The 17052-nt window shown below is 26.2% G+C and overlaps 1 protein-coding gene across 1 annotated transcript in view; it reads right to left on the bottom strand.

Moving 5' to 3' along the window:
- The window catches only part of LOC139553387 (glutamate receptor-interacting protein 2-like), a 256634-nt gene that overhangs the window by 68244 nt on the left and 171338 nt on the right, over positions 1-17052 (bottom strand). The window contains exon 19 of the mRNA XM_071365667.1: positions 14425-14613. Within this exon, the coding sequence (XP_071221768.1) occupies positions 14425-14613 (189 nt within the window). The remainder of the gene's footprint in view (positions 1-14424; positions 14614-17052) is intronic.

Raw genomic sequence — 17052 nt, 5'->3', positions numbered from 1 at the left:
TCAACTATATAGATTATATCAACTATAGAACCATAGATATATCAACTATAGAGCCATAGATTATATCAACTATAGAACCATAGATTATATCAACTATATAGATTATATCAACTATAGAACCATAGATTATATCAACTATATAGATTATATCAACTATAGAACCATATATTATATCAACTATAGAACCATAGATTATATCAACTATATAACCATAGATTATATCAACTATAGAACCATAGATTATATCAACTATAGAACCATAGATTATATCAACTATATAACCATAGATTATATCAACTATATAGATTATATCAACTATATAGATTATATCAACTATATAGATTATATCAACTATAGAACCATAGATTATATCAACTATAGAACCATAGATTATATCAACTATATAGATTATATCAACTATATAGATTATATCAACTATATAGATTATATCAACTATAGAACCATAGATTATATCAACTATATAACCATAGATTATATCAACTATATAGATTATATCAACTATAGAACCATATATTATATCAACTATAGAACCATAGATTATATCAACTATAGAACCATAGATTATATCAACTATATAACCATAGATTATATAAACTATATAACCATAGATTATATCAACTATAGAACCATAGATTATATCAACTATAGAACCATATATATATCAAGTATAGAACCATAGATATATCAACTATATAACCATAGATTATATCAACTATATAGATTATATCAACTATAGAACCATAGATTATATCAACTATATAACCATAGATTATATCAACTATATAGATTATATCAACTATAGAACCATATATTATATCAACTATAGAACCATAGATTATATCAACTATATAACCATAGATTATATCAACTATAGAACCATAGATTATATCAACTATAGAACCATAGATTATATCAACTATATAACCATAGATTATATCAACTATAGAACCATAGATTATATCAACTATATAACCATAGATTATATCAACTATATAACCATAGATTATATCAACTATATAGATTATATCAACTATAGAACCATAGATTATATCAACTATAGAACCATAGATTATATCAACTATAGAACCATAGATTATATCAACTATATAGATTATATCAACTATATAACCATATATTATATCAACTATATAACCATAGATTATATCAACTATAGAACCATAGATTATATCAACTATAGAACCATAGATTATATCAACTATAGAACCATAGATTATATCAACTATATAGATTATATCAACTATATAACCATAGATTATATCAACTATAGAACCATAGATATATCAACTATAGAGCCATAGATATATCAACTATAGAGCCATAGATTATATCAACTATATAACCATAGATTATATCAACTATATAGATTATATCAACTATATAACCATAGATTATATCAACTATATAGATTATATCAACTATAGAACCATAGATCATATCAACTATAGAGCCATAGATTATATCAACTATATAGATTATATCAACTATAGAACCATAGATTATATCAACTATATAGATTATATCAACTATATAACCATAGATTATATCAACTATAGAACCATAGATTATATCAACTATAGAACCATAGATTATATCAACTATAGAACCATAGATTATATCAACTATAGAACCATAGATTATATCAACTATAGAACCATAGATTATATCAACTATATAACCATAGATTATATCAACTATATAGATTATATCAACTATAGAACCAGAGATTATATCAACTATATAGATTATATCAACTATATAACCATATATTATATCAACTATAGAACCATAGATTATATCAACTATATAACCATAGATTATATCAACTATAGAACCATAGATTATATCAACTATATAGATTATATCAACTATAGAACCAGAGATTATATCAACTATATAGATTATATCAACTATATAACCATATATTATATCAACTATAGAACCATAGATTATATCAACTATAGAACAATAGATTATATCAACTATAGAACCATAGATTATATCAACTATAGAACCATAGATTATATCAACTAGAGAACCATAGATTATATCAACTATAGAACCATAGATTATATCAACTATAGAACCATAGATTATATCAACTATAGAACCATAGATTATATCAACTATAACACCATAGATATATCAACTATAGAGCCATAGATTATATCAACTATATAGATTATATCAACTATAGAACCATAGATTATATCAACTATAGAACCATAGATTATATCAACTATAGAACCATAGATTATATCAACTATAGAACCATAGATTATATCAACTATAGAACCATAGATTATATCAACTATAACACCATAGATATATCAACTATAGAGCCATAGATTATATCAACTATATAGATTATATCAACTATAGAACCATAGATTATATCAACTATAGAACCATAGATTATATCAACTATAGAACCATAGATTATATCAACTATATAGATTATATCAACTATATAACCATAGATTATATCAACTATAGAACCATAGATTATATCAACTATATAACCATAGATTATATCAACTATAGAACCAGAGATTATATCAACTATATAGATTATATCAACTATATAACCATAGATTATATCAACTATATAACCATAGATTATATCAACTATAGAACCATAGATTATATCAACTATAGAACCATAGATTATATCAACTATATAGATTATATCAACTATATAACCATAGATTATATCAACTATAGAACCATAGATTATATCAACTATAGAACCATAGATTATATCAACTATATAGATTATACCAACTATAGAACCATAGATTATATCAACTATAGAACCATAGATTATATCAACTATATAGATTATATCAACTATAGAACCATAGATTATATCAACTATATAGATTATATCAACTATATAACCATAGATTATATCAACTATAGAACCATAGATTATATCAACTATATAACCATAGATTATATCAACTATATAGATTATATCAACTATAGAACCATAGATTATATCAACTATAGAACCATAGATTATATCAACTATATAACCATAGATTATATCAACTATAGAACCATAGATTATATCAACTATATAACCATAGATTATATCAACTATATAGATTATATCAACTATATAACCATAGATTATATCAACTATAGAACCATAGATTATATCAACTATAGAACCATAGATTATATCAACTATATAACCATAGATTATATCAACTATATGGATTATATCAACTATATAGATTATATCAACTATATAGATTATATCAACTATATAACCATAGATTATATCAACTATAGAACCATAGATTATATCAACTATATAACCATAGATTATATCAACTATATAGATTATATCAACTATAGAGCCATAGATTATATCAACTATATAACCATAGATTATATCAACTATAGAACCATAGATTATATCAACTATAACACCATAGATTATATCAACTATATAGATTATATCAACTATAGAACCATAGATATATCAACTATAGAGCCATAGATTATATCAACTATAGAACCATAGATTATATCAACTATATAGATTATATCAACTATAGAACCATAGATTATATCAACTATATAGATTATATCAACTATAGAACCATATATTATATCAACTATAGAACCATAGATTATATCAACTATATAACCATAGATTATATCAACTATAGAACCATAGATTATATCAACTATAGAACCATAGATTATATCAACTATATAACCATAGATTATATCAACTATATAGATTATATCAACTATATAGATTATATCAACTATATAGATTATATCAACTATAGAACCATAGATTATATCAACTATAGAACCATAGATTATATCAACTATATAGATTATATCAACTATATAGATTATATCAACTATATAGATTATATCAACTATAGAACCATAGATTATATCAACTATATAACCATAGATTATATCAACTATATAGATTATATCAACTATAGAACCATATATTATATCAACTATAGAACCATAGATTATATCAACTATAGAACCATAGATTATATCAACTATATAACCATAGATTATATCAACTAAATAACCATAGATTATATCAACTATAGAACCATAGATTATATCAACTATAGAACCATAGATATATCAAGTATAGAACCATAGATATATCAACTATATAACCATAGATTATATCAACTATATAGATTATATCAACTATAGAACCATAGATTATATCAACTATATAACCATAGATTATATCAACTATATAGATTATATCAACTATAGAACCATATATTATATCAACTATAGAACCATAGATTATATCAACTATATAACCATAGATTATATCAACTATAGAACCATAGATTATATCAACTATAGAACCATAGATTATATCAACTATATAACCATAGATTATATCAACTATATAACCATAGATTATATCAACTATAGAACCATAGATTATATCAACTATAGAACCAGAGATTATATCAACTATATAGATTATATCAACTATATAACCATAGATTATATCAACTATATAACCATAGATTATATCAACTATAGAACCAGAGATTATATCAACTATATAACCATAGATTATATCAACTATATAACCATAGATTATATCAACTATAGAACCATAGATTATATCAACTATATAACCATAGATTATATCAACTATATAGATTATATCAACTATATAACCATAGATTATATCAACTATATAGATTATATCAACTATAAAACCATAGATTATATCAACTATAGAACCATAGATTATATCAACTATAGAACCATAGATTATATCAACTATATAGATTATATCAACTATATAACCATAGATTATATCAACTATATAACCATAGATTATATCAACTATAGAACCATAGATTATATCAACTATAGAACCATAGATTATATCAACTATAGAACCATAGATTATATCAACTATATAGATTATATCAACTATATAACCATAGATTATATCAACTATAGAACCATAGATATATCAACTATAGAGCCATAGATATATCAACTATAGAGCCATAGATTATATCAACTATATAACCATAGATTATATCAACTATATAGATTATATCAACTATATAACCATAGATTATATCAACTATATAGATTATATCAACTATAGAACCATAGATTATATCAACTATAGAGCCATAGATTATATCAACTATATAGATTATATCAACTATAGAACCATAGATTATATCAACTATATAGATTATATCAACTATATAACCATAGATTATATCAACTATAGAACCATAGATTATATCAACTATAGAACCATAGATTATATCAACTATAGAACCATAGATTATATCAACTATAGAACCATAGATTATATCAACTATAGAACCATAGATTATATCAACTATATAACCATAGATTATATCAACTATATAGATTATATCAACTATAGAACCAGAGATTATATCAACTATATAGATTATATCAACTATATAACCATATATTATATCAACTATAGAACCATAGATTATATCAACTATATAACCATAGATTATATCAACTATAGAACCATAGATTATATCAACTATATAGATTATATCAACTATAGAACCAGAGATTATATCAACTATATAGATTATATCAACTATATAACCATAGATTATATCAACTATAGAACCATAGATTATATCAACTATAGAACCATAGATTATATCAACTATAGAACCATAGATTATATCAACTATAGAACCATAGATTATATCAACTATAGAACCATAGATTATATCAACTATAGAACCATAGATTATATCAACTATAGAACCATAGATTATATCAACTATAGAACCATAGATTATATCAACTATAACACCATAGATATATCAACTATAGAGCCATAGATTATATCAACTATATAGATTATATCAACTATAGAACCATAGATTATATCAACTATAGAACCATAGATTATATCAACTATAGAACCATAGATTATATCAACTATAGAACCATAGATTATATCAACTATAGAACCATAGATTATATCAACTATATAACCATAGATTATATCAACTATATAGATTATATCAACTATAGAACCATATATTATATCAACTATAGAACCATAGATTATATCAACTATAGAACCATAGATTATATCAACTATATAACCATAGATTATATAAACTATATAACCATAGATTATATCAACTATAGAACCATAGATTATATCAACTATAGAACCATATATATATCAAGTATAGAACCATAGATATATCAACTATATAACCATAGATTATATCAACTATATAGATTATATCAACTATAGAACCATAGATTATATCAACTATATAACCATAGATTATATCAACTATATAGATTATATCAACTATAGAACCATATATTATATCAACTATAGAACCATAGATTATATCAACTATATAACCATAGATTATATCAACTATAGAACCATAGATTATATCAACTATAGAACCATAGATTATATCAACTATATAACCATAGATTATATCAACTATAGAACCATAGATTATATCAACTATATAACCATAGATTATATCAACTATATAACCATAGATTATATCAACTATATAGATTATATCAACTATAGAACCATAGATTATATCAACTATAGAACCATAGATTATATCAACTATAGAACCATAGATTATATCAACTATATAGATTATATCAACTATATAACCATATATTATATCAACTATATAACCATAGATTATATCAACTATAGAACCATAGATTATATCAACTATAGAACCATAGATTATATCAACTATAGAACCATAGATTATATCAACTATATAGATTATATCAACTATATAACCATAGATTATATCAACTATAGAACCATAGATATATCAACTATAGAGCCATAGATATATCAACTATAGAGCCATAGATTATATCAACTATATAACCATAGATTATATCAACTATATAGATTATATCAACTATATAACCATAGATTATATCAACTATATAGATTATATCAACTATAGAACCATAGATCATATCAACTATAGAGCCATAGATTATATCAACTATATAGATTATATCAACTATAGAACCATAGATTATATCAACTATATAGATTATATCAACTATATAACCATAGATTATATCAACTATAGAACCATAGATTATATCAACTATAGAACCATAGATTATATCAACTATAGAACCATAGATTATATCAACTATAGAACCATAGATTATATCAACTATAGAACCATAGATTATATCAACTATATAACCATAGATTATATCAACTATATAGATTATATCAACTATAGAACCAGAGATTATATCAACTATATAGATTATATCAACTATATAACCATATATTATATCAACTATAGAACCATAGATTATATCAACTATATAACCATAGATTATATCAACTATAGAACCATAGATTATATCAACTATATAGATTATATCAACTATAGAACCAGAGATTATATCAACTATATAGATTATATCAACTATATAACCATATATTATATCAACTATAGAACCATAGATTATATCAACTATAGAACAATAGATTATATCAACTATAGAACCATAGATTATATCAACTATAGAACCATAGATTATATCAACTAGAGAACCATAGATTATATCAACTATAGAACCATAGATTATATCAACTATAGAACCATAGATTATATCAACTATAGAACCATAGATTATATCAACTATAACACCATAGATATATCAACTATAGAGCCATAGATTATATCAACTATATAGATTATATCAACTATAGAACCATAGATTATATCAACTATAGAACCATAGATTATATCAACTATAGAACCATAGATTATATCAACTATAGAACCATAGATTATATCAACTATAGAACCATAGATTATATCAACTATAACACCATAGATATATCAACTATAGAGCCATAGATTATATCAACTATATAGATTATATCAACTATAGAACCATAGATTATATCAACTATAGAACCATAGATTATATCAACTATAGAACCATAGATTATATCAACTATATAGATTATATCAACTATATAACCATAGATTATATCAACTATAGAACCATAGATTATATCAACTATATAACCATAGATTATATCAACTATAGAACCAGAGATTATATCAACTATATAGATTATATCAACTATATAACCATAGATTATATCAACTATATAACCATAGATTATATCAACTATAGAACCATAGATTATATCAACTATAGAACCATAGATTATATCAACTATATAGATTATATCAACTATATAACCATAGATTATATCAACTATAGAACCATAGATTATATCAACTATAGAACCATAGATTATATCAACTATATAGATTATATCAACTATAGAACCATAGATTATATCAACTATAGAACCATAGATTATATCAACTATATAGATTATATCAACTATAGAACCATAGATTATATCAACTATATAGATTATATCAACTATATAACCATAGATTATATCAACTATAGAACCATAGATTATATCAACTATATAACCATAGATTATATCAACTATATAGATTATATCAACTATAGAACCATAGATTATATCAACTATAGAACCATAGATTATATCAACTATATAACCATAGATTATATCAACTATAGAACCATAGATTATATCAACTATATAACCATAGATTATATCAACTATATAGATTATATCAACTATATAACCATAGATTATATCAACTATAGAACCATAGATTATATCAACTATAGAACCATAGATTATATCAACTATATAACCATAGATTATATCAACTATATGGATTATATCAACTATATAGATTATATCAACTATATAGATTATATCAACTATATAACCATAGATTATATCAACTATAGAACCATAGATTATATCAACTATATAACCATAGATTATATCAACTATATAGATTATATCAACTATAGAGCCATAGATTATATCAACTATATAACCATAGATTATATCAACTATAGAACCATAGATTATATCAACTATAACACCATAGATTATATCAACTATATAGATTATATCAACTATAGAACCATAGATATATCAACTATAGAGCCATAGATTATATCAACTATAGAACCATAGATTATATCAACTATATAGATTATATCAACTATAGAACCATAGATTATATCAACTATATAGATTATATCAACTATAGAACCATATATTATATCAACTATAGAACCATAGATTATATCAACTATATAACCATAGATTATATCAACTATAGAACCATAGATTATATCAACTATAGAACCATAGATTATATCAACTATATAACCATAGATTATATCAACTATATAGATTATATCAACTATATAGATTATATCAACTATATAGATTATATCAACTATAGAACCATAGATTATATCAACTATAGAACCATAGATTATATCAACTATATAGATTATATCAACTATATAGATTATATCAACTATATAGATTATATCAACTATAGAACCATAGATTATATCAACTATATAACCATAGATTATATCAACTATATAGATTATATCAACTATAGAACCATATATTATATCAACTATAGAACCATAGATTATATCAACTATAGAACCATAGATTATATCAACTATATAACCATAGATTATATCAACTAAATAACCATAGATTATATCAACTATAGAACCATAGATTATATCAACTATAGAACCATAGATATATCAAGTATAGAACCATAGATATATCAACTATATAACCATAGATTATATCAACTATATAGATTATATCAACTATAGAACCATAGATTATATCAACTATATAACCATAGATTATATCAACTATATAGATTATATCAACTATAGAACCATATATTATATCAACTATAGAACCATAGATTATATCAACTATATAACCATAGATTATATCAACTATAGAACCATAGATTATATCAACTATAGAACCATAGATTATATCAACTATATAACCATAGATTATATCAACTATATAACCATAGATTATATCAACTATAGAACCATAGATTATATCAACTATAGAACCAGAGATTATATCAACTATATAGATTATATCAACTATATAACCATAGATTATATCAACTATATAACCATAGATTATATCAACTATAGAACCAGAGATTATATCAACTATATAACCATAGATTATATCAACTATATAACCATAGATTATATCAACTATAGAACCATAGATTATATCAACTATATAACCATAGATTATATCAACTATATAGATTATATCAACTATATAACCATAGATTATATCAACTATATAGATTATATCAACTATAAAACCATAGATTATATCAACTATAGAACCATAGATTATATCAACTATAGAACCATAGATTATATCAACTATATAGATTATATCAACTATATAACCATAGATTATATCAACTATATAACCATAGATTATATCAACTATAGAACCATAGATTATATCAACTATAGAACCATAGATTATATCAACTATAGAACCATAGATTATATCAACTATATAGATTATATCAACTATATAACCATAGATTATATCAACTATAGAACCATAGATATATCAACTATAGAGCCATAGATATATCAACTATAGAGCCATAGATTATATCAACTATATAACCATAGATTATATCAACTATATAGATTATATCAACTATATAACCATAGATTATATCAACTATATAGATTATATCAACTATAGAACCATAGATTATATCAACTATAGAGCCATAGATTATATCAACTATATAGATTATATCAACTATAGAACCATAGATTATATCAACTATATAGATTATATCAACTATATAACCATAGATTATATCAACTATAGAACCATAGATTATATCAACTATAGAACCATAGATTATATCAACTATAGAACCATAGATTATATCAACTATAGAACCATAGATTATATCAACTATAGAACCATAGATTATATCAACTATATAACCATAGATTATATCAACTATATAGATTATATCAACTATAGAACCAGAGATTATATCAACTATATAGATTATATCAACTATATAACCATATATTATATCAACTATAGAACCATAGATTATATCAACTATATAACCATAGATTATATCAACTATAGAACCATAGATTATATCAACTATATAGATTATATCAACTATAGAACCAGAGATTATATCAACTATATAGATTATATCAACTATATAACCATATATTATATCAACTATAGAACCATAGATTATATCAACTATAGAACCATAGATTATATCAACTATAGAACCATAGATTATATCAACTATAGAACCATAGATTATATCAACTATAGAACCATAGATTATATCAACTATAGAACCATAGATTATATCAACTATAGAACCATAGATTATATCAACTATAGAACCATAGATTATATCAACTATAACACCATAGATATATCAACTATAGAGCCATAGATTATATCAACTATATAGATTATATCAACTATAGAACCATAGATTATATCAACTATAGAACCATAGATTATATCAACTATAGAACCATAGATTATATCAACTATAGAACCATAGATTATATCAACTATAGAACCATAGATTATATCAACTATAACACCATAGATATATCAACTATAGAGCCATAGATTATATCAACTATATAGATTATATCAACTATAGAACCATAGATTATATCAACTATAGAACCATAGATTATATCAACTATAGAACCATAGATTATATCAACTATATAGATTATATCAACTATATAACCATAGATTATATCAACTATAGAACCATAGATTATATCAACTATATAACCATAGATTATATCAACTATAGAACCATAGATTATATCAACTATAGAACCATAGATTATATCAACTATAACACCATAGATATATCAACTATAGAGCCATAGATTATATCAACTATATAGATTATATCAACTATAGAACCATAGATTATATCAACTATAGAACCATAGATTATATCAACTATAGAACCATAGATTATATCAACTATATAGATTATATCAACTATATAACCATAGATTATATCAACTATAGAACCATAGATTATATCAACTATATAACCATAGATTATATCAACTATAGAACCAGAGATTATATCAACTATATAGATTATATCAACTATATAACCATAGATTATATCAACTATATAACCATAGATTATATCAACTATAGAACCATAGATTATATCAACTATAGAACCATAGATTATATCAACTATATAGATTATATCAACTATATAACCATAGATTATATCAACTATAGAACCATAGATTATATCAACTATAGAACCAGAGATTATATCAACTATATAGATTATATCAACTATATAACCATAGATTATATCAACTATATAACCATAGATTATATCAACTATAGAACCATAGATTATATCAACTATAGAACCATAGATTATATCAACTATATAGATTATATCAACTATATAACCATAGATTATATCAACTATAGAACCATAGATTATATCAACTATAGAACCATAGATTATATCAACTATATAGATTATATCAACTATAGAACCATAGATTATATCAACTATAGAACCATAGATTATATCAACTATATAGATTATATCAACTATAGAACCATAGATTATATCAACTATATAGATTATATCAACTATATAACCATAGATTATATCAACTATAGAACCATAGATTATATCAACTATAGAACCATAGATATATCAACTATAGAGCCATAGATTATATCAACTATATAGATTATATCAACTATATAACCATAGATATATCAACCATAGAACCATCGATTATATCAACTATAGAACCATATATTATATCAACTATAGAACCATAGATATATCAACTATAGAACCATAGATTATATCAACTATAACACCATAGATTATATCAACTATAACACCATAGATTATATCAACTATATAGATTATATCAACTATATAGATTATATCAACTATATAACCATAGATTATATCAACTATAGAACCATAGATTATATCAACTATAGAACCATAGATTATATCAACTATAGAACCATAGATTATATCAACTATAGAACCATATATTATATCAACTATAGAACCATAGATATATCAACTATATAGATTATATCAACTATAGAACCATAGATATATCAACCATAGAACCATCGATTATATCAACTATAGAACCATATATTATATCAACTATAGAACCATAGATATATCAACTATATAGATTATATCAACTATAGAACCATAGATTATATCAACTATAGAACCATAGATTATATCAACTATAGAACCATAGATTATATCAACTATAGAACCATATATTATATCAACTATAGAACCATAGATATATCAACTATATAGATTATATCAACTATAGAACCATAGATATATCAACCATAGAACCATCGATTATATCAACTATAGAACCATATATTATATCAACTATAGAACCATAGATATATCAACTATATATATTATATCAACTATAGAACCATAGATATATCAACCATAGAACCATCGATTATATCAACTATAGAACCATATATTATATCAACCATAGAACCATAGATTATATCAACTATAGAACCATATATTATATCAACTATAGAACCATAGATATATCAACCATAGAACCATAGACATATCAACTATAACACCATAGATTATATCAACTATAGAATCTGTCGTGGAAAATCATTTCAAATACAACGCTTACCAGAACTTGTAAAATCAAACATGCTTTTTATTACAATTGTATAGCCAACTGGCATGTCCCCGCGGAACACACCTCCCAGAAGTCCAGTCCTTTATATTTATACCCACATAGTATTGTCCATCCCTTATGAAGTCATTCACCACCATCTGCTTTCAATTAGTTTATAATGGTGGCCGGACCCTCTATCCCAGTGTGTCAACAGACCCCATGCCCCTTCCCTTCACCACTAAATCAATGCACTCTTTGTTCTAGTCTCCCCTATCCTTAGTGTGTCCAATTGCCTTAGGCGCCTCTCTGTCTGACATGTATGTATGTAATGGAATGGGCAGACTATATGTCTAGTGTGTCCAGTTGTCTATTTTTAATGTTCAGCTAGCTTATTTCTTTATATGTTATCCATGTGTCTCATGTTACTCCTACAAACCATAGATTATATCAACTATAGAACCATAGATTATATCAACTATAGAACCATAGAGTCTATGCTGCCCTGTGGGGTCAAACCTTGGATGTCGTAGCCAGCATCGATGCCGGAGACGTCCCAGGACATGGTGATACACCAAGTATAGGCCTATCATTAACTCTAACCACAACCCTAACCCTGGTCTCACCATGTCTACCACTAGTCTTTACCTTGGCTTCCGTAGCCGGCGTCGATGCCGGATCCGTCCCAGGACTCCATGGCAGAGTCCACACTGGGTATGGTGGTGGAGTAGATCTCTGACAGCTTGTTGGTCTTCTGAGAGTCTGTCATGTCCGACACGTCCTCCGTGTCACTCAAATCATTCTCCATCTCTCCATCCTTCTTCTTCTCGTCTGCCACTGGAAGGAGGAAGTAGAGAAACATCTGTTCAGAGAAGGCTCTCTGCGTGTTGTCGGGGCACATGGACTATGTTTAACAGTAGTGTACTATGTAGGGAATAGGGTTCTATAGGGCTCTGGTCTAAAGTAGTGCACTATATAGGGAATAGGGTTCTATAGGGCTCTGGTATAAAGTAGTGCACTATATAGGGAATATGGTGACACTTGGGACGCTGATAAGTTATTAATAAACTATGTTCTCATACGAGAGATGTTGAAGGGTGGGAGGAAAATACCAAACCTGGGTCAAATATGTATATGTCAAATACTTTCAAATACGCAGTACATTATGAATCTCAAATACACCATACATTATGTACTCAAATACACAGTACATTATGAATCTCAAATACACAGTACATTATGAATCTCAAATACACCGTACATTATGGATCTCAAATACGCAGTCCATTATGAATCTCAAATACACCGTACATTACGAATCTCAAATACACCGTACATTACGAATCTCAAATACACTGTACATTATGTACTCAAACACGTCAGAGAATATACCCATTGGACTTGAAGCTCTGCTGGGAGTTTACCTCAGATTTAGATTTTTTTTATTCTGCATTGCCACTAAAATCATTATAAATACTGAGAACTAAAATATTGTGTTACTGTAATGTGTATTATTAACAATAATAATAATAGGGGGGGGGGGGGGTTAGTTAAAAAATTTACCCCAAAAGGTTCTTCAAAAGGTACGTTGAGGATCCATTAAAAGGGGTGCGTTGAGGATCCATTAAAAGGGGTGCGTTGAGGATCCATTAAAAGGGGTGCTGTGAAGAACTTATAGGGGTTCCCCCACAGTTTCAATTTAAAGAACCCCTAAAGGATACTCCAGGAACCTTTTCTATTTTTGGGGTGAAAAGCATGACAGCATTAACAATTTTTTCATGTACATTTTATTTTATTACTGTGATGATAGTAATTTCCGAGCAGATAATGTTATTTAAACACAGCGCAGGTCATCAGAGACAGGAGTGACTAAGCCTGTGCACAAAAAACAAAAAGAAGTATACTTATATTTCCCCCTTTTTGTTGTACATAATGATGTTTTGCTGGTTTTATGGGGAGGAAAACCTTAAAACCACAGGAACCTCATACACACATGAATTAGGAAGATGAGCTGTTGTAGGATTCTCTAAGACAACAAGCAGTATGTATCTGAGCTGGAGCATGGACCGAGGAGGCAGTTTCCATAGCAGCATCAGAGAGTAGCTACCTGCAGAACTCTGTAGCAAACTCACACAGCCTGCCTGGTTTCATGTAGTTGTTAGTATGTTTAAATGTCAAACTCACACAGCCTGCCTGGTTGCATGTAGTTGTTAGTATGTTTAAATGTCAAACTCACACAGCCTGCCTGGTTTCATGTAGTTGTTAGTATGTTTAAATGTCAAACTCACACAGCCTGCCTGGTTTCATGTAGTTGTTAGTATGTTTAAATGTCAAACTCACACAGCCTGCCTGGTTGCATGTAGTTGTTAGTATGTTTAAATGTCAAACTCACACAGCCTGCCTGGTTTCATGTAGTTGTTAGTATGTTTAAATGTCAAACTCACACAGCCTGCCTGGTTGCATGTAGTTGTTAGTATGTTTAAATGTCAAACTCACACAGCCTGCCTGGTTTCATGTAGTTGTTAGTATGTTTAAATGTCAAACTCACACAGCCTGCCTGGTATCATGTAGTTGTTAGTATGTTTAAATGTCAAACTCACACAGCCTGCCTGGTTTCATGTAGTTGTTAGTATGTTTAAATGTCAAACTCACACAGCCTGCCTGGTTTCATGTAGTTGTTAGTATGTTTAAATGTCAAACTCACACAGCCTGCCTGGTTTCATGTAGTTGTTAGTATGTTTAAATGGCAAACTCACACAGCCTGCCTGGTTTCATGTAGTTGTTAGTATGTTTAAATGTCAAACTCACACAGCCTGCCTGGTATCATGTAGTTGTTAGTATGTTTAAATGTCAAACTCACACAGCCTGCCTGGTTGCATGTAGTTGTTAGTATGTTTAAATGGCAAACTCACACAGCCTGCCTGGTTTCATGTAGTTGTTAGTATGTTTAAATGGCAAACTCACACAGCCTGCCTGGTTTCATGTAGTTGTTAGTATGTTTAAATGTCAAACTCACACAGCCTGCCTGGTTTCATGTAGTTGTTAGTATGTTTAAATGTCAAACTCACACAGCCTGCCTGGTATCATGTAGTTGTTAGTATGTTTAAATGTCAAACTCACACAGCCTGCCTGGTTGCATGTAGTTGTTAGTATGTTTAAATGGCAAACTCACACAGCCTGCCTGGTTGCATGTAGTTGTTAGTATGTTTAAATGGCAAACTCACACAGCCTGCCTGGTATCATGTAGTTGTTAGTATGTTTAAATGTCAAACTACA

Source organism: Salvelinus alpinus, chromosome 2, assembly GCF_045679555.1.
Source record: "Salvelinus alpinus chromosome 2, SLU_Salpinus.1, whole genome shotgun sequence".
NCBI classification, from domain to species: domain Eukaryota; kingdom Metazoa; phylum Chordata; class Actinopteri; order Salmoniformes; family Salmonidae; genus Salvelinus; species Salvelinus alpinus.
This window is presented reverse-complemented; position numbering and strand designations above follow the sequence as displayed.